General features: G+C 40.4%; 1 protein-coding gene across 1 annotated transcript in view; it reads right to left on the bottom strand.

Moving 5' to 3' along the window:
- Window positions 1-20,292, bottom strand: part of si:dkeyp-14d3.1 (transmembrane protein 132C) — a 119,737-nt gene that overhangs the window by 44,791 nt on the left and 54,654 nt on the right. The window contains exon 3 of the mRNA XM_035641034.2: window positions 10,550-10,696. Within this exon, the coding sequence (XP_035496927.2) occupies window positions 10,550-10,696 (147 nt within the window). The remainder of the gene's footprint in view (window positions 1-10,549; window positions 10,697-20,292) is intronic.

Raw genomic sequence — 20,292 nt, 5'->3', positions numbered from 1 at the left:
GGGAACTAGACAATACTTTACTTTGAAAAAGTGATGAACAGGTTTTTTTCATTCAACTTAGCTTAGTATATTCTTTTCAAAGTGTATTAATGTCTGTATTAATGCAAAGCTTCACCCAAGAAATACTCTTCTATAATACACTTCGTTCAACTTGAGTCACCCAAGTGAAAAAAATATATACTTAAATAGATTTTGTAAAAGTATATTTCATATGCTTAAGTTTACTTTTTGTATGTTTAAAATTACTATACTTGAAGTTGTGTTAAAATGGAACAACTTAAGTTGTATTTAATATACTGGGAGTTGCACTTAAGGCATGCTTAAATACATTAAAAGCATATTTGTTCTCTATTTTTGTGTACTTTCACTTACCAAAATAGCACACTAGTGTTAAAATATACTTAACGCATCAGAAGTATGAAATGTAAAAAAGGTAAACTGACAGAGAGTTTATAGTGCATTTCCAATACAAATAAATTCACTTAAAATATACTGTCACTGTACTGTTTAACACAAGTTGACTGCATTTTTAATACAATTAAAATGTGCTGGAAATATGGAAATAGTTCACAAAGGTATATTTTCTGAAAGCATTTTAGTATGCTTTCATGTGCTGAAAACAAATGGTCTGTATTTACATAGCGCTTTTCTAGTCATATTGACCCAGTCATTGCACATTCACCCAGTCACACACATTCATACAGCACTGCTACTAACTTCCCATTTTTCTGCCACATTCATACACATTCATACACCGTCAGAAGCTGGGATTGAACCGGCAACCATCGGGTCCCTGGCCGAGCAACTTTACATGATTAGCACACCGCCGTTCCTATTGTGTAAATTGAAATGACTCAAGTTGATATTTCTTGAAGCTTTATTTCGTGAAGCTTGGCATTAAAACAGACATTAATACACTTTGAAAATAATATACTAAGCTAAGTTAAATTAAAATAACTTTTTTAAACTAATGGTGCGTTCACACCAGACATGATGCGAATTTTCGCATTGCATCAAAAAACAAATGAGCCCATTTGTGCATTTGTGCTTATTTGTGTTTTATTTGCGCGAAAGTTTGCCCGTTCAATCCCTTCCCCTTTCTCTGACAAACCTCATCTTTACAAAAAAACGCAGACAAAGACAAAGACACACACACACACGTACACGTGAACTGTTGAACGACAAAAAGGCAGACGGGAGTGTCGCTGGGGAAGCTACACAAAGTGGTTGTGCTAACTGGGGCTAACTAGCTAGTGTCCAACTTCCTCGTTCACTTTCTGCCGAGCCCTCTCCCTCTTTACCCGGTCATGATGCAAATATCAACCCAGTCCGTCGACGCACACACAGCGACAATCCTTCGCGCAAATATATCGCCCGAGTTCAAATATTTCAACTCGAGCGATGGACGCGACGCAAATTTAGCCTGATTCGCGCCGCCCGAGTCAGTGGCGCGGAATTCACGTCTAGACGCATCTTTGCATCGACTTTGTATGTAATCTACTCATGCGAAAAATTTTAGTCGTGTCCGGTGTGAACACACTTTTACATACTATAAAAGCACAAACATACACTAAAGAAAAAAATATTTTTTTGAAGTAAGTGCAACTTAGATGAAATTAGCACACTTTTAAAAAACATACTTGAACACATTTAAAAATACATTTTGAAAAGTGTACTTTTGTGAAGTATAATGAAGTTTATCTTAGATCAAGTGTATGTTGGAGTGAACTTGCAGTAAATATACAATTAAAGTACATTAAATACAATAATTAAAAAACTATTATTTAAGTTCAACTTAAAAAAAATATGACATTAACACACTGTTGAAAAAGTATATATTCATATAATTAAAAATATATTTTTAATTGTGTTCACCTAAATGGGTTACCCTTGGCTCATCTCAGGAAATACCCAAATTAATCAAGATTGTTTTCACGCGATGACAAAAATACTTTTAAACTGTAACGATCTAACTTATACTGAGAATACTGTCAAAACACATGAAATAATTGCTAACACTGATCTACAGGAATATATAAAATATAAGTGGTAATGATTGAAGGCTTTGGAAATGAACTTTATTTTTTTCCAATGCCTTTTCTTGAAATCCTGTAGTTCCGTAACAAATTGATTTAGGTGAACCGAGATCAAAAAGATTTTTTACTAAGTGGATTTGAATGAGTTTTTACTTTAAAAACAATATTTGCAGCGGTAGATATGATATGCAACATGGAAATTGAATTGCCAGTAATATGTTTGTGAATGAGTGACAGATTTCGCCCCTTATTATATTTCCCTTCCCTTATTAACAAGTTACAACACACGTGGTCATTCTGTTGCTGAGATAACAAACCACACGACAGAAAAATGTTGAGGGCTTTAGTGAGTATTTTATTGTCTGTTGGACTCACTTCCGCACTGACTGACCATCCGCATTTGAATTTGAGTTTTACCAAGTAATCGGCTACAATTCATTACCTGTGGTTGGCCTGGCTGCGCGTGACTCAGACAAGAGTCAGCCAATCCAACAAGAGGTTCTGCGACTGACTGACTGACTGCGACTGACACAAAATGTTCTGTTTTTGCAAGAGCTCCAGAGGGAAGTGTCAGAGGGGAGATTTAAAACCATATCGTTTTTTGGTAAATGTATGAAATGTGGGACCTATATAAAACCGTTTAACTGAAAGTTACTACATAAAAAAAAATAAAATAAAAAAACCCTCTAATGCAACTCTTCAAACACTGGTGGCCACAAATCTAATCCTCCGGGGATTAACGTCTAAAAGCAGGATATAAACCTTAATAAATCTGAAACACATGAACTCACTGGAACACATGCAAACCACAATCTGTCTCTCTCCCGCACATTATCTAAAACAGGGCTTGAAATCAAACAAATTCTATGAGACAGGATCCATTGTGGCTCTGAGCCCAACATGCAACCTCGAATGTCCGCTGTTTACTGACAAGCTATTCAGGACGAGTCATTGTAATGCAGTATTAAACTTTGACAAGGGTTACCTTAGCAACTTTGTGGACACCTGCTATGGATGGACACAGGGCAGATCAGATTTAGGATTATTACTGTCTGATTGGTTGGAACATGGATGAGGCATCCTGGAGCATTATTTCCCCATATTGTTTGCTTAGTAGTGGAATAGAGGAGGAGCCTGAACAGTCAGTTGTAATCCGTGCTGATTGCTGTAATCAGCTGGCTGTCCTGGGGAGGCACAGAATATGCCACATCTTTGTACCGGTCTACATAAAGGAAACCGTAGCCCCTTTTATACCATTAAATGCAATTTGAATGTCCCATTTTCATCAACCTTACATTACAGCACCTAATCACACTTCTAGTGTTCCCTCTGTCTTGATGGACAAAAGAAAGAACATCCGTGGTAAAAGCCCTGACATGTCTGGGCTGTCACACAACAGCGTTGATCACAGGTCATTTTTATCATTAAGAAATGAACAAGAAACTAGAGCCGCGGAGACGGTTGTGTAATGAAAAAAACTGCCACTGTATAGCGTCAGGCAGAGTGTTTACAGTAAATGGAATCCACAGTGAATTGGGCTGATTTATTATTAAGGGTGTTAGCATTAAGACTGTCAGGTTAATATTCCTGTTTGCCCCTAATGTAATTGGGCCATTTAATTTCAGCCTTGATTTATGCAGCATAATAAAGCATTAATGTCGGCTGATCCTCCTCAGGACTACTGCACAGATATGTTCATGGGCTGTACTCACTGAAAATATTTTTTTTTTCACATATTTTTTTCCAAAATGAATCTTGTCATTCTTACTGTAATTAGACTTTCACATGGAGCAAAACACATTAAAGGGAACATTTTCTGAGCAACAAAGAAAGAATGATACAAGCATGGCTGTATGAAGATTTTTAATATATTTCTGGGGGCGTTGAGGACTAAAATACTTACCTCGGGTCCTCTGTTTCATTTTGGTTTTGCTGTTAATGTCATATACAATAAATAATTATGTTCTTAAAGCTTCTCTATACTTTTGAAATTTAGATAAATTGCAAGGTTGCTGCCAAATCTCAGCCGTTATTACATAAATATGATTTCTTTCCCTCTGGGATCCTGGCCATTCACATTGATGAGATTTACAGATCTGCTTTAGAGGAAACAGATCTGTAAATTGTATATTTTTATAGTGAAATTAATGGACTTTGAATTTTATTACACTAAAGGTGCTATATGTACATTTTTTTCTGCCACCGAATGCGGTTTCTGTATGGTTGACAGTGGAGATGGTTGCTTGCCAACAGCTTCAGCCATAATTATGTTTACAAGACAAAAGGTTATCTGAGCAGTGCTGCTTCTTCAGGGCAGATTTGACACTTCATTGACTTGCTATTGGAAAGTGATGAGACGGGCCGGTAAGGACAGGTCTGACTTATTCGCATCCTAACTTCAGTAGAAGCAAAAAGGTGATAGAAAAAGAAAGTAAACAAGTGTAAACATTGCTGTTAAGAGTTGATTTTTTTTCTATTGGTTAAAACAGCAACAGCCGTGGCAACGACATTGATTGACACATGTAGAGACAAGTCAGTGTTGAATGCATGGTGCATTGTAATGGTACTTTAATTTGTTGAAACCGGGACAGAGACTGTTTGAAACAGGGACATATTAGTGTGTTACAGATATTTACTTGGACGTATGGTCATCCTATCCATATACTGATACTGCCCTTTCAATGCATCAATATTCACTACGTTATTACAACAATACAAAAAACTCCAATATTTATAACTGTTGACTTAAACTTCATTAACTAATCTTTGATGAAGTCTTTTGCCACAGACGTACACAGTTTACGGAATTCGTCATCTCCGCGGATGGACTGAAGCCACATATATCTTCTATTGCTGTACTTTTGTCTAATTGGAAATAAGGAAAAATGTAAACTTTTTAAAATTTATTTTAGTATTTGATGTACAAAATGCAACGCAGCAGCTTTTAGGCATAGTGCCAGTAGTGTAGTCAATTGGTTGCTGGTACTTTCTCTGCATTTGTTTTCACCCAAAAGGGAGCACGGTCATCACACAAAAGTGACCTATACCTTGATATAGCAAAACTTACAAATACCTTTTACTTTCTTGTGTGTGTGTGTGTGTGTGTGTGTGTGCCTTTCCCACTTGGACTACCTCTGTTGTTGGGAGCCTGTATTGAGTGGTCTGCCTTCTGTCCATCAGCTGGGTGTGGTGTGGGGGATTAATGAGGTAGTGGCTCACAGGGGAGATCCATCTTCACCCAGACAGTCTTAATGAACTACCAAGGCCCAGACATAGCACTTTTACTGAGGCCTCCACTTATGGCTTATGACATGCTGAGGAAGCAGGACTTGCTTTTGTTTTGAAAGGGCTCGCATTTAATTGTGACAAAGTGAACTTTTCAATCTACCAAAGTGCCCTTCACCCAACGTATGTACTCCACATAGTTATTTTGTCCCATTGTAGTGGGACTCATTTTTCTCTGATGTACTGTACTGTAGCGCCATCACTGAAAATGTCAACCAGGGGTAGAAAAGGTGCCAGTATAGGATGATATATAACAAATAGCATACAGCAAAAATATAAAGAAATAGAGGATGGAGCTTTGCTAAGATGCTCCAGTCCTGAACAGGTATTGTTAATATAACCTGTAAACCCTGATTAATAAAATGCATCACTCTGCAAACTCTTTAGATGAGTATCATCCTAATCAGAACCCGTACAGACTGTTTCAGCATGAGGAGAAACCTTGATAGGCCTGTGATTGGGCAATTGCCCATTTTGGGAGTTTAAACTCATTAATGCATGTGCTTAAACTTGATTATCTGTCAACTATTTTTAAGTCATAACAACTAATAACAAGTAATTATAACTTAATTATAACCAGCCCTTACAGCAGGTACTATATGAACATGTACTTTGCTCAAAAGTCATTGCTATTTAGTCAATTATTCAAACCCATTGCAGCTTTACTGTTTGTCCAAGCCTGCAGCGCAGCTGGAGCCGATCTGGCTTTTCATTAAAACATCTCGTGCTAAATTCGGGGTCAGCTATTTACAAGTCATATAGCATGCTCAATAGATTACAAAGCTGAAAACAACCAACATCAGCTGTTTGGTGGCGTTTCCTTCAGGGTGAAGCCAGCTCTGTTATTTTCCGTCAAGCCCAACCTTTCTTTACACTGTCGCACCCCTTGATGAAAAACTGTCACCTCAGTATTGCCTTTGTTAGGCTGGAAACCACCAGTGCAGGAAAAGAAGTGTGCAGGTTCCAACGTCTGCATGTCATTCCTCTCGAAAAGAATGTGTTGTCTGATGAAATTCGTACTGTCTGATAAATACTGTTACACGTGTATATATTGTTTCATAAGAGATGGTATTTCAAATTGAGAGATTAGCTAACAGAAAGCGAAAACCGAGGGGCAAGTGCACCATGGCACTGTCGCTTTTATTTTATTATGAAGGGGGTGTTCATAAAGAGTTGGGTGTGGTTGGAGCATCAGGTGCGAATAGGAACAAAGGCGCGGCTCAGCTGGCCAGAGAAAGCAGCTCAGAGTGTCTGACTGAACCTACATTGAGTACACCTGACCCATCAGTAACGCTGTGCTCTCGTGCCCGCAATGGGGCTTGGCTCCCTTCATGGCACAGACACACACACACACACACACACACACACATACAAAAGCTTCAATTTGCGATCCCACAGACATTATTCAATGACACTTAAGTCCGGTCCACAATCCACGGTCCAGCGGATGTGGCAACGATCCATTTGTGCCATGCCTGAAGGTCCAAGCACTGGTTTCAATTTCCAATGTGCGTGTGTGTGTGTGTGTGTGAAGATAACAATTCAACCATGCTGCAATTATGAGAGCGGTTACTGATGACACATACATGTATGTTTGCCAGTGTCATTAGCCTGACACCCTGACAGGCTGAGCCTTGAGAGTATCTATCTTTACACTATTCTTTAACTGTAATAAATCATTGTCTGAATTGCAAATATTTTGGGTAGAATTTACTAAATAACCTCTTCTTAAATATCGAACAGCAAATACTGTGTTTGAAAGTCTTTTTTTCATCTGCATGTCACAGTTTTTGATTTAGTTACCTTTGCATTACAGAAATGTCACCCAAGATTGTGCCTGAACAAAAGAGAAAAAGAAAAAAGAAAAAATACTGTCCGTGTAAGTAATCTACATTTGTTATGTGCAGTCATGTTGGATTTGCAGTCATGTTGGACATGAAAGTTGCTCACTATCCATTTCATTCTTTTAAAAGAATGAAGCAATGTACTCAATCATAAACTTTACCCAACACAGATGAGTGCACATGTTCTTTAAAGATAATAGGAGGTGATAAAAAAAAATCAAGAACACTCAAAAATCTCGGTGGTTACTGGTCACAGGAGAGGAATCAAAATCCAAGTGCAGTTCAGACCTCATACAGTATGTATGGGTAAATGGATAATCATGTTCATTCTCTTGCAACAAAAATAACAAAATTAAGATGCAAACAAGCCACACATTTGTTTGACCTACAGCAGTCACACACTTCATCATCCTCCTATACAGGCGAAGGCAGCAGAGAGAAGAAAGGAGACTGAGTGACAGCTCAACAGATGAGATAGCTGTGTCTAATCCCCTTCTAAGAGAGCTTCATTGAAATGACTGGGAGCTGGGAGGACAAGAAGAAAGAAAAATTGGAGCATTGTGTATTATATAGCCATCATGGAGTGTCTTTGGTCTTCTCTGTGAAGTGACTTTGACAGCTGCGGGGATTAAGGAGCAGTCCATCGTGCATGGCCCAAACAGCAAGGCTTAGACTAAAAATGCTCACTCTTGTCTCTGGATTCTTCACTTAGTAAATCAATAATACATGATTTCACAAAAGTAACAAGGCAAAGTTGTTTGTGTGCAGGGTCACGAGGCAGAGCACAGAGAGTAATACCTGCGAGAAAAGAGGGAGAAAGGCCCTGGAGGGAAAGAGGAGCCAGAAGCCAAGTGTTGCTGCTCACTGCAGCCGTTTGTTGAAAGCTCCTTTACATGTTGCTCAAGATGCTGCAGCTCCGCTCACAGCCGCGAACAAGCATTTGATATTAGAGCCATGGGAGCATTATTGTTTAAAGGCCAAGACTTCAGCTTGGACAAACTTCAGGATGAAGTCACACATTCACATTCAGGGATTTTGAACTGAAATTTTTCTTCCACAGAAAAACATGTTCACACTCACTATATAGTCCCAAGACAAATCACCAAACTGTCGCCACTAGCTGGCAAAAATGGTGTTTCAACATTCATGCTGCTCATTAAAATCAATTTATTTAATTCATGACTAAACTTGCAATGGAAATACACACTAAATACACTTATGCCACGTATAGTTAAGTTTGCATTTCCACATGTTCATAAACTAGCAGACTGGCTGGAAAGGCATTAATTTAACGCATAAACCAGACTGACAACATAACCAACTCGTAATTTTTCTACTTCGGTCTGGCAGAGTAGAGACAATTCTGTGGTGACCTTTGGTGGCGACCTGCCTAAAAAAAAAAATCAGACCCATGCAATCTAAATTTTAGACAATTTATTACTTTTGAAGGTCTTTTTTTAACAAATCCGTGGCCACCCTGAATTATATATATACTATACAACTCTAAAATTATGCATTCAAAATCGTATATACAGTACACCAGCAATTGAATCTGGTAACAAATCATTTCCAGATCAGCTCACCGAGCGCTGTCAGTAATATGCTGGCTATATTATACTGATTATCACCAGCATATTTTGTGTCTCTGTGGATTTGCCGTAAGGCAAAACGTTTCCATTAATAGGATTGAGATGCCAGACCTCATTATGCAAGTGAATGGGACGTCTAAAAAGTTCGCACTGAAACTCAGTGCGGAGGCAACTTGGTCTTCCCAAGGTAGCTCATGCTTTAGTTAAGTTGTACAGTATGTTCTCAGATGCGAAAAATGTTAAACCCACGTTAAAACATGCCACTGAGATCTGAGCGCAACCAGCAGCAACCGGCACAGCACGGCTGGGCTGCTGGTCTGAATGTAGCACTGCGATATCACACAGCAAATTACTGAATATGAGATGTCAGTGAGAGTAAATCTTTATACGATGCATCTGATTTTACAGCTGCAGACGTTCATCGCGAGGCACAGCCATCATCATTTATGTGCTGTGGAGCTGTAGTTACACTGTGATCATTCCTCACAGGGATCCACTAACAGCAGCATGTCTAAACGAATCACTGGACCAACAGATTTAAATTACACATTACATGGACTGCTCTACACTGAAATAACCCCCCTACACCACTTTGATTATAAAGTTTCAGTTGCGATGTCAAGTAGCCTGTTTTCTTATGGGAGTGGTTTAGAATTTGTAAAGTGGAACGGAAGCTGAAGAGCAAATAAGTGGAGCTTTCTCCTGTCTCAAATCTGCTTCTAATCCACAAAATTACACCTGTCACTACAAAGTTAGATTTATTAAAACTACTTCCTGATCCGAGAAGGAAAACCATTAAAATCACACAAAAGCGTTCAATCAGCAGTTAATTAACACAGCAACCTTTTTTCCCAGTGCTGGCAATCACTTTCCTATCAGCCAGATTAGTTTAAGGACGTGTCCAAAGATAGGATAGGACCACAACAACTTTGAGGCTATGGCAGCTGAGAAAATAAGTATACAAATACAAAACGACAGCACGGGGGAGGATTTTTTATATAATGATATATACATATAAATATATAACTATATATATGAGAGACCGAGAGAGTGAGAGAGAAGAGGGGATATTGCGATGGTCTATTAACTTTTCCCTCCTCAACAGACATATCCCATGGCCTTTATGTCAAGTCAAATGTGTAATTTCAGCAAAGGAAACATCACTTAGATAACCGTACACACTGCGTCTGTCAGTGCTTGTGTCTCTTGTCAAAATTTGAACGATCAGCAATGGCGCTGACTAAACCGACGGCAATATGAAAGACTGTCAAAGCATTTTTGAAGAAATTGGACGACCACACAATCTAAGTTATCTCGCTTACACAGTGGCTGGGTATCACAACAGAAAATGAGAAAGAGAAGAAAAAAATGTATAGGAGTGGTAAATTTCATTTGAGCTTTTTTTAATTGTGTTATAAAGTCTCGTTTGATTACATTTTTTACAGCTCATTCTTTCAGTTTTATGCTCCACAACTTACAGTTTAAACTGTTTGGATTTACTCTTATCACTGTCATATGTATGCAAACAGCCCAGCACTAAATTGCCGATTGAAGTAGCTATCTTTCAAGCATTCAGACAATTTTCTTCCCCTCACAAGCTGGAAGAGACCAAAAGAGAGCAAAAAGGAAAGTGAATAATGGACTATGGTTTACTCCAAATAATTCCCAATGTTGCCATTGTGAAAATGTATTTTTGGAATGTAATTAATGCGCTGGAAAGACCTTCATATCAAACGGAAGTTAAAAAATGGGCCTGTTTCTTTAAACTTATCTTACATTTACATTATCTGCTCACCTTTGCTGATCGTAGCTGGACTCCTTCCTGCGACAGTGCAGAGTCACCACCCGGTGGCCTTCACTCCTCACATCCTGGCTAACTATCCACTGGGTTGGGTTGCTGGGTCGAGCCCCAAGAAACGTCACTCCTTCCCTCAACTTAACTCTGTGAAGAAAGAAAGAAAGATGTGTTTATGATCGTATATGGCACAAAGATTCTGTTCTGATCCCCAAAAGGTCCTCATTTCAGTGAATCCTTGGATATATCCAGCTGATCCATGCACAGCAGCTGCGTCCAAAAAGACAATGATTTTTGTTCCCATCACTCTGTCTGCAATTACATTATCCAGATGGTTTACTTCACTGTGCTGTCTTCAAAAGAAGTCACAGCTGTTATCTTGGTTTTGATCCCACTGTTTTTGTTTCACAAGAGAACACCCGGTTGTTTCAAACATGTGTGTTATCTAGGAGTTCCTGCAGTTCATTAAGTAACCAAATAACATACAACACCAGCTATTTTAATGTCCAGTTTATGTATTCTAAGCTGTCTGACGTGTCAGTGTAGATCTTTGCTGAATGTTTGATTCAAAGTATATACACCTTAAAAAAAACAATTCATCTCTTTTCTGCCATCTGTGGTGAATGTCCTGAAACCATTATGTCACTCCTCTCCCTCATCTACCTCCCTAAGTAACCGATTCACTATTTGGCAGTCTGCAAAAGGACCTTATGAAAAGGTTCCTTTGACTGCTGCAAAATTGTAGTTTCAATGTCCTTGGCTCAGTGGAGTACAAAGGAGGAACATGTCCACAGAAAAAACAAAAACTGGAAAATGAAAATCTCCCTTAAAGGTAAGCCATCTTGTAAAATATATCCACTTTACAGAGAGGAGTGGTAAAAGTATGAAAGGGCTCTACTTCAACTCAAGATAACAATGCGCCTGACCACATCTCATTTTAATACCAACACACCCATGGGGGCGCACAGGGGCACAAGTGCATGTTCTACATAAGCTATGTGGTTGCTGGATGGGAAAATGACGACTTCATCCACTTTGCTCCAGATGAAAGATGTCAATGTGTTGAGATAAAATAGATTTAGAATAATGTTCCATGGTATGATATGCTCAAAGGCCTCTTCGATTGGGTCGAGGTGACAGAGAAATTCCTGGATTGACGAGAAAAATAAATTATAACAGAAGGCCCAATCACTTTTCCTATCCAATCCGTACGAGGTTGGCAGATGAGACCAAAGATAGGACTTTGCTTTCATCTTGAATTTGTTGCTGCACTTTAACACTTGTGACTGCCTGTCTGTATGCCAATGAGTATATCTGCCCTCCAGTCAAGCCTCTTTCTTTGATGTGGTGTCTTATCATGTTTTGAGGGGGGTTCTATACAAAATGAAAATGGGTAATATGACAGATGGCATGCTTCCCGTCTCCATTAGAATGAAGATATACACAACATGTAAGGGTCACTCTGTGTGTTTGCGTGTAATCATATTTTTGTATTTCAGGGGTTCTAAGCTGTTTTAATGTCTTTTTACCAGCTGCTTTCCTCTATGTTGTGTGTGATGAATATAGGCCTAAAGATATTTACAGACAGTAGGCTATTCAATAAATAAGTTGTACACATTGTGCCAACATTGTTGATTGTTAATGTTTTATCATTGTTGTTTTATTTAATTAATAGTTTTTGGAATTTGTGGCCAAATAGAGTTTTACAGCACGATTAAATACACAGATTTTACACAGCACAGTATGGCATATTATACATATGATATATTTGCAACTTCAAAAACTCCAATCTACAGTCGTGTCTTGAAGGCTGTATTTATGTTCCCCTTCATTCTCCTTAGCCTGAGGCAACAAGGACCTGTTTGCAAAACTTGAACATATTGGGGAAAAAGCAGGAAATCGCCTCAACCTATTAACTGTATGAGGCATGTGGAGGAAAAGTGGCCACATCAAACAGTAAATTACATCTTGAACTACTGCAAATCCTGTAATACAAAGACCATCAAAAAATGTCAATCCAAGAAAGGAGTTGCTGCTACATGGAAGATCCACTGTTTAAGCAAGAGTGAAAGGAAGTGCTGAGGAGGAACTTACTGGCAGTGAGCATACAACTTGAACACAAAACGCTCTTGCACAGTCCTCCTCGTGCCCCCAATGGGAGCAGCAGGGCCTTGTATCTGGTTTCTTAACACTTCAGTGATCAGGATGTCTATCAGTGGTTTCCAGCGAGGCTTCAGAATGTTTTAACACAGGGAAGTCTCACAGGGGGACCAGTCATTACTCAACAGACCATGTCCGAGCTCACAGAGCAGTTGCTGGAGAACGGTTGAAGAGTGTTTTATTGACTTAATGGTCAGTTTGGCCTTGTAACCAGCCAAAGAAGGAGTCTACTGCATTTTAGATAGCATCAAATGCTAGTGACTATCACTAGCAAATGTACCGAATAATAATACTCATATAATTAACTCTAATATTGACTGAATTGAATATTGATATTGAGTACATTACTACAAGACATATCAGATATCAAATATCCATGTTTCATCATGCATATTTCCACAAAATGTCACGTTAATCCATCCAATATTTGTAGAGATAATGTAAGTACAGATCAAAAAAAGTCCACCTAATGGTGCACACATCATATCGACAGTCAGGAAAAGAAAAGTATAGTGGAATGTTGCACTTTCTTTTTGTTGAAGTAAAAGACACCCCAGTGTACCAGTTAGTGGTGACATGGTCACAGTGATAAAAAAGGCCTGTCCAGTGCATCACTGCTGCAGGAAAACATGCAGCTGGATGAGGTGCAAGGGCAAATACTTCTTGGATAAAGAGCAACAGCAGAGTGTGAGTGCCCAACAAGTGGCTGTCACAAGACCACAATATTATAGAGACAAAGTATGCAGGCAAGTTTTGTGTTGAGCTAATAGCTAGTATGAGAATTTGTGAAGAAGCCTTGTTGCCGCTGCAGAACTCCCCGAACCAGACACATTCCAAAGTATCACATTTCTCAAAGAGATGTTGTAGAGCAGATTTTTGATATGACATAAGATACTAGATAAAAAGAAGAAATTTCCAATTCTATATTATCTGGCCTAAAATGAAACAACAGACCCAACTAACCACTTTTGATACGAAGGAGGAAATGCCGTCTTTACAACCTATACATGCTGTGGCAAGTGCAACTGGAAAGAGATAACACTCTACATTTCCCTCCTCTGCCAGAACAAAAGCCTGCTATGACATCTGAATATGCTGGTTTGCAAAACTTCCTCAGGCATTTGGCGAGAGGTTTCAGGACATAAAAAGGGAACAAAAGGAACTGAACATATTTGCTATGCCGTTTAATGTGGAACCAGCTCATGTGTCTGAAAATTGGATTGGTTAGGTTAGTGTGACATATGTGTTCAGTCATTTAGTATTGCCCTCCTCAAGGGCTGTTGTGAAAATCAAAATAGCCCCTAATAGGGAAAAAAGGAGGGCCCACCCCTCCATGACACTGTAGGTAGCTGTATCGTTATATGCTTTCCTTAATTTCCTCTAAAGCTCTATCTTTATATGCATAGGAAATCTCTGAGCAGAACACAGCAGACATGTGTGCTTGAGGTGTAATACATTTCTTGCCAACCCTCAACCCCCCCCCACCCCCTTTCAGCACCAATTATTTTACCGCAGCTGTAAATTTGTTGTGAGGCCATTTGCTGCATTGACCAGATATTAAAAGACGTCTGGTGTTTACACACAAAGACAATCAAAGACCTTGGGAGGAAGCAGAAGACATGACCGGATTAACAAGCAAACTGCCCTGGAGAGCTGTGGTTGAAGTCACACGACGAGACCCTTTAGCAGCGTGGGGGCCACCTTTCTGTGTTGGCCCTGCTTTAACCTCTGGAACTTTCTTCAAACCTACATGGCGCTACATACAGTAGAATGGATTATCTTTCAAGAGTAATTGAAGAGGAAAGGAAACACAGCTCCACAGTTACGACAGACTGTGTCGAGAACGGCACTGCCATACTGAAATGGGCGCCTGACCTCACATGTTCACTCACCCTAGCATCCCCACTGATTAATTCTCCTCTCCCTACTCCAAGAAAACATGTAATCTTGCCATGACTTTATTACTGTTCTTAAGGTTTCCAAAGTGTACATTTGTATTCTTACTTGTATTAGAGATTGTTTATCAGTCATAGTATTCATATTTCAACAACTTTTAGAAATATACATGTGATCCTTCTTTTCCATCGGGATTAGGATACTAGTGTTCGACCGATTTATCGGCTGGCCGATAATATCGGCCGATGTTTGCGTTTTTTACGTGTATCGTCATCGGCCGATGTGAGGCTGCTACATTCGCCGATATTTTTTTTTGGGAGGGCAGATCCGGTCGCCTATTGGGCCCGGCCCCGCTCTCTCCGGAACCATTTACCCAGCGGGGTGACTCTGCCCTAGGCTGCCACGCTGCACGCCTGCCGGGTACCTAACTCTCCCTTCTCCTCCGGAGAGCGGGAGAGGGATTCAATGTCTCCCACCCCGCTCTGCCGCCGCCGCCGATCCTCCGACGACTTCTCGCTGGCTCCGGCCGGTTTAGTCGTGGGTCGCGGTGGACGGAGCGCCCGGTGGGTTTGTGTCTTTCTCCTTTTTCTCCAAACCCTTTGCCTCGTGGATATTGACTTTTTAATCTCGGAGGGGGCGAGGACGTGGAGGATGCGTAAAACAGCAACCACGAGCCTCGCGCCCGTCCGTTGTCGGGGGCCCCCCAAGATTAAAAAGTCCAGAGATGCTCCAGAGCGACGTGAGCCTCGTCTCCCTCTTCCCAGGGAGGCGAGCCACGGCCTTGGCCATAACCCCACTTTGACTAAGACCTCAGATCAGACGAGACAACCCGCTGAATTTAATTCTATTTAACTATTAAATCGGCTACAAATATCGGCTCAAGAAATCGGCAGTCCGTATCGGTCATCGGCTAAGGCTGAAGAAAAAAATCGTTATCGGCATCGGCCCTAAAAAATCTGTATCGGTCGATCCCTACAGGATACCAGATCTCTAATCATTGTAATACTTGAATAAGAAACTACAATTATTTAGGGATTTGTGTTAAAGGTAAGACAATAAGGCATGTGATATCTGGCCTCTACTGGATTGATAAGCATGGATTGGTCAGAAACCCTAAAACCCTTAAAAGACTGACACTGAGATTTCCTTTGTTAGCGGTGCTTGGTGTCCCATTCTGTCTATTCATTGTTCCACTAATCTCAACTTCGACATTATCTTCACCTCTACGCCTCCGCTGCTGCATCATCACCTGACCCTCACTACGGACACCGCCACACTGAATCAGCTGTTCAACAGTACACACACACACAGGAAGTATAGCTTCTTTTCTTCTGAATCAGGGATTGCAATTGGCCTCTCTTTGCAAGTGTGATAAGGCTTCCACCGCTTTACCAACCGCTCCCAGGGCCAGTCACAGTTTAGTTTATTAACTTTCCCTGGCGAATGAATTCGCTAGGGAAAGTTCACTGTTGACGTTCACTGTTGACGTTATTACATGTGTAGTTAGCGGTTTTAGCTGTTATGTCATTCTGTCTTATCTAAGCTCAGGTTAATTCCTGGCCAATGTAAATGTATGCATTATAGACACCCCTGACTCCTCACAGAGAGACATAGTGTCATTTGTGTTGTTGTACTGACTATGAAATCGGTAGATGAGTACCTAAAGTGGTTCTGCAAAATAATTCTGGTTAACATTACATTTTGCCAATTTGAGCAAATTTTTCACCTACATGCTTAATCTTGCGATTAATATAACTAAACTGTATCACTCTGGACACAAAGAATGGCGTCCTGGGGCAAAGCTCACAGCAATTGGGTAGAGCTCTCCTCAAAATTTGACAGGATGACACCCGAAAATAAAAGAGGTGGTAACACTTTAAATCAATGCACCTGGGCTCTTCTCAGTCTGTGAGCAGTTTACCTGTGAAGCCACTGAATGCTCTAAATATCTAGTATTACACAACTAGAGGGGAAATAAAGAGAAACTGTCCAAAGAAGGAAGAAAGGGAAAAGAATAAAAAGGCGGCAGCATTTAGCTGACAGTTTGAAGTTACACAAGATGCGAATCCTCAACATTGTCAGCAATCAAAGAGAACCTGACGAGTCCGTAGCAAGTCTGAGCCAAACTGAGCTGAACAAAGAGCAGTGGATGCAAGTAGTACAGAGGCAATCAGATAACACGGAGTGGTCCATTCCTGACTTCAACGCCATTTCAAGTCATCATGACCCTTTCTTGGATAAAATGAGAAGAAAATCATGCAGCAACTAAAATATGTTCCATCGCCTCTTCCTTGTCCTCTCCTGACTCTGTGTCTCCACTCGCTATAGCACCAACCCTCGCTCGGACCTGATTGAACGCTTGGACTCCTCAGGGGCTCCCTTGATAAATAGTGATGAGATAAGTAGGAGAGCGACTTCTCAGCGGGGTAGTGAAAGAAAAACATTTCCGGGGGAAATCCAATAAGGCTGGACGATTATGGGAGTCCCCAGCCAGTGGTCTGTGTCCCGTGACTCGGGCTTCACTCCAGTTACCTCTGTGGCCTGCTTCCATCTGGCTGTCCGGCTGCTCCTGGCTCACATGCATCGCATGGGGTTGGTGACCTATTCTGACCACGACTCGTCTGAGGACCATATTCATCCGCAATAAGCAGTTCCCCAGAGGAAGCATTTCCCTTTTTATTATGCCATTCCGCCTACATAAACAGTGTGCAGGGAATAAAACAGCTCAGTGGGGAACAGGGAAAGAGAGGGAAGCTGCAGTGGGGCCAAGGCAGAGAGACAGCGGGAGGACAGTACACTGTTATGGTTTGTGGTTGACGGCTAATAGAATAGCGTAAAGTGTTCCACTCATCTACAAGTCAGCTGCTTCGCTAACCATAACTGCTGCACACGCACACACACACACACACACACACACAGTGGCAAACAAAAAAATTAATCAGGCCGCACGCCTACACTTCAACCCCGAAGCGACACATTACAACAGATGTATTTTATGTCTGCAATATACAACAAAACATGGAAACTTTTCCAAAGTCTCAGAAATTCAAAAGCAATTTTTTATGTTTTTATAGATTTTACGTTCATGTGTGTCTGAGAGTGTATGAAGGTTATTTATATCTAGTATCGAGTCATTATCTCCCTTATAAATTGTGATGTTATTGATGTATTTATTGATGTATTGTTTTTGTTCTGCCAGCTTGGCTCTGATGGGGGCGATGTTGTTTTGTCTGTCCACTACTTTGGTCGAGAAAGACGTGCAATGGATTTCACGGATGTCAGGGAAATTTAAAAAAAAATTAAATAAAGATGCCAAAGGATAAATGATTCGAATGACCCCTGAAACCACCTGAAGGTCAAATATTTCACTTATCCTGTGATATATGATATATGTGGAATTGGCACAAAGAAAGACAGGTCCCCGCATTGCTGCTGCAGACTCTTTTCCTTTTATTTCCTTTTCAAAAAAAGAAAAAGAAAAGGTCCTTAAGAAACACTGTAGATCAGGCCATAGGTAGGTGGGAGTTTAGGGAAATAGAGCAACAGTAGGAGAACAGAAGGCTGGGGAAGAGGCTGAATGGCTGTGTCAGTGTGTTTACAGCTACATAGCGTGACTGTACTCTGCAGTAAAATAAATCCATCTGTCATGCTGCTCATCCCGATTATTCATCAGCGAAGGGAAAACATATGCTTTGACACTAGGTTACAAGAGACCAAAACATGCAGTGAGTTTGTGTGTGATGAGACTCACAGAGGCTCAGAGATATGAAAGAGTTAAAATGTCAATAGGATGACAGCCAGTTGTTCAAATGTAATATCCAACACAACACTTTTGAGTCCCTTTATGAAAACTGTAATAAGCACGAGGCTGAGACAGACCTTCACTGTCAAGTAAACATAATATCCATACTCTATTGGCGTCACATCGGCCTAAACTCACTATGAATTATTAATTTGCTCCCTCTTTTTAATCCATGTAATGTCAATATAAACGATAAGAAAGTATGTAGGATTCCCTGTGTGTATACATGCAAATATTATCATTTAGTACAGCGTTTTGACTGATATAATTTTGCTGTTGAAGGAAGTGACACCGCCTGCCAGTAAAGACTTGGTAATAAGCGTCTAAAACAAAGCAGTACATTAGACAATTATGCGCCCTTTGCTCATGCGTCAATGGCGGAGCCACTAAGTGCTGAAAACATGCTCTGCGCACAGTAGCAGTCATTTTCTCCACATGCCAGGAGACACATTTCCGTGGCTTTTCATTTCCAAATCACACAGCGGAGATTACAGAAGTACCCATTGTTATGCTGAGTGGCCATAAAAGAGAGGGATGACGCATTTTGTATGGAGATCTGTCTGCCAATTATTCTATCTTTTGTGTAGACACGGTGTGAGCAACGACAGGGGAGCATCACAAATCCCATATGAAGAATTCATATGATTGCTATCATGGAGCGCGGTTCTCACAGAATGTGTCCACCTAATTGGATTTCCACGAAATTCAAGAGCACAGTGAGCGGGAAAAACCACGCAGGGAAAAAAAGGCGGCATTGAGAAACAGAAACAGTCATTAGTCGGATGTGAGTGTCCTGTGATGTTTTAAGACATTTGTCCAGCTTTTCCACACCAGTTTCATCTGATACAGTGCATTTCAATCAAACCAGACTAAAATTTTATTCAAAAAGTTCAAGAACTCCTCTCCTAATGAATGAATTTGTATGAAAAAATTTGTGAAATATCTCCTCTAGCCTGTGAATTGCTGTATCATCCCTTGTTGGAGGATGTTAAAGTATATTTGATAGGAGCTTGTTTAGAATGAACAGGTAGTGTGGTTCAACAAAGGCTGCTGGAAATTGTGTATTTCCACTCTTTCCTGCATGGGGCTAGGCAGCCGCAGGCTAATCTGCAGATGAAAGTGTGTGTGTGTGTGTGTGTGTGTGTGTGTGTGTGTGTGTCAACGTAACGATGATGCCTTTCATTTCGAGCACAACAGCAAAAGCTCTAAAACTTACACAAGCACAGGCACAGGAAAATGTGTCAGTAGACACACACAAAGACATACACACTCACAAATACACATGCACCCATACATATATGGCTTGATATACACACACGCGCACCCTCGAACAAACACAGAAACACATACTCATAGGAGCAGGCCTCAGTTAAGCTGTGACAAAGAGATAATGTCACAACATTGCCTTTGGCAGGAGAGATTTACCCGCACACTTGTTTTCCTTTCTTTCCCTCCTATTTTTTGCTCTTTTTCATTTGATTTCCAGTTTTGAGGAAACGGGGGGAATAAATAGTTGTGTGCCCAGAGGAAATGGTTGGTATATGGGAAGCTATATTCGAGGCTGTGGCTCTGCCACTCACACACTTGGCTCATCTCTGGTTTCATGCAGTAGGTCAGAATTAAAAGTTGCGAAACTTGAATCCTCACGTTGCCTCAGTTCACTTTGCAAAGACACACATTGTTTCAAGTTGATCCGCATGGACAAATACCCCAAAACCAAACAAGTCTCTGCCTATGAAAGAAGTTTTATGTATACCTCCAGTTTAATGCTAGGTTTGTCACATCCAAGTTGTTTACTGTACCTCATGGAAAAGAAAAAGTTTGAAAACAGACAGTAACAGTCAAACCTTATATGCACATACCAACAAGTCCTCCAACTCTAAAA

This window comes from Scophthalmus maximus, chromosome 19, assembly GCF_022379125.1.
Source record: "Scophthalmus maximus strain ysfricsl-2021 chromosome 19, ASM2237912v1, whole genome shotgun sequence".
Lineage (NCBI taxonomy): Eukaryota > Metazoa > Chordata > Actinopteri > Pleuronectiformes > Scophthalmidae > Scophthalmus > Scophthalmus maximus.
This window is presented reverse-complemented; position numbering and strand designations above follow the sequence as displayed.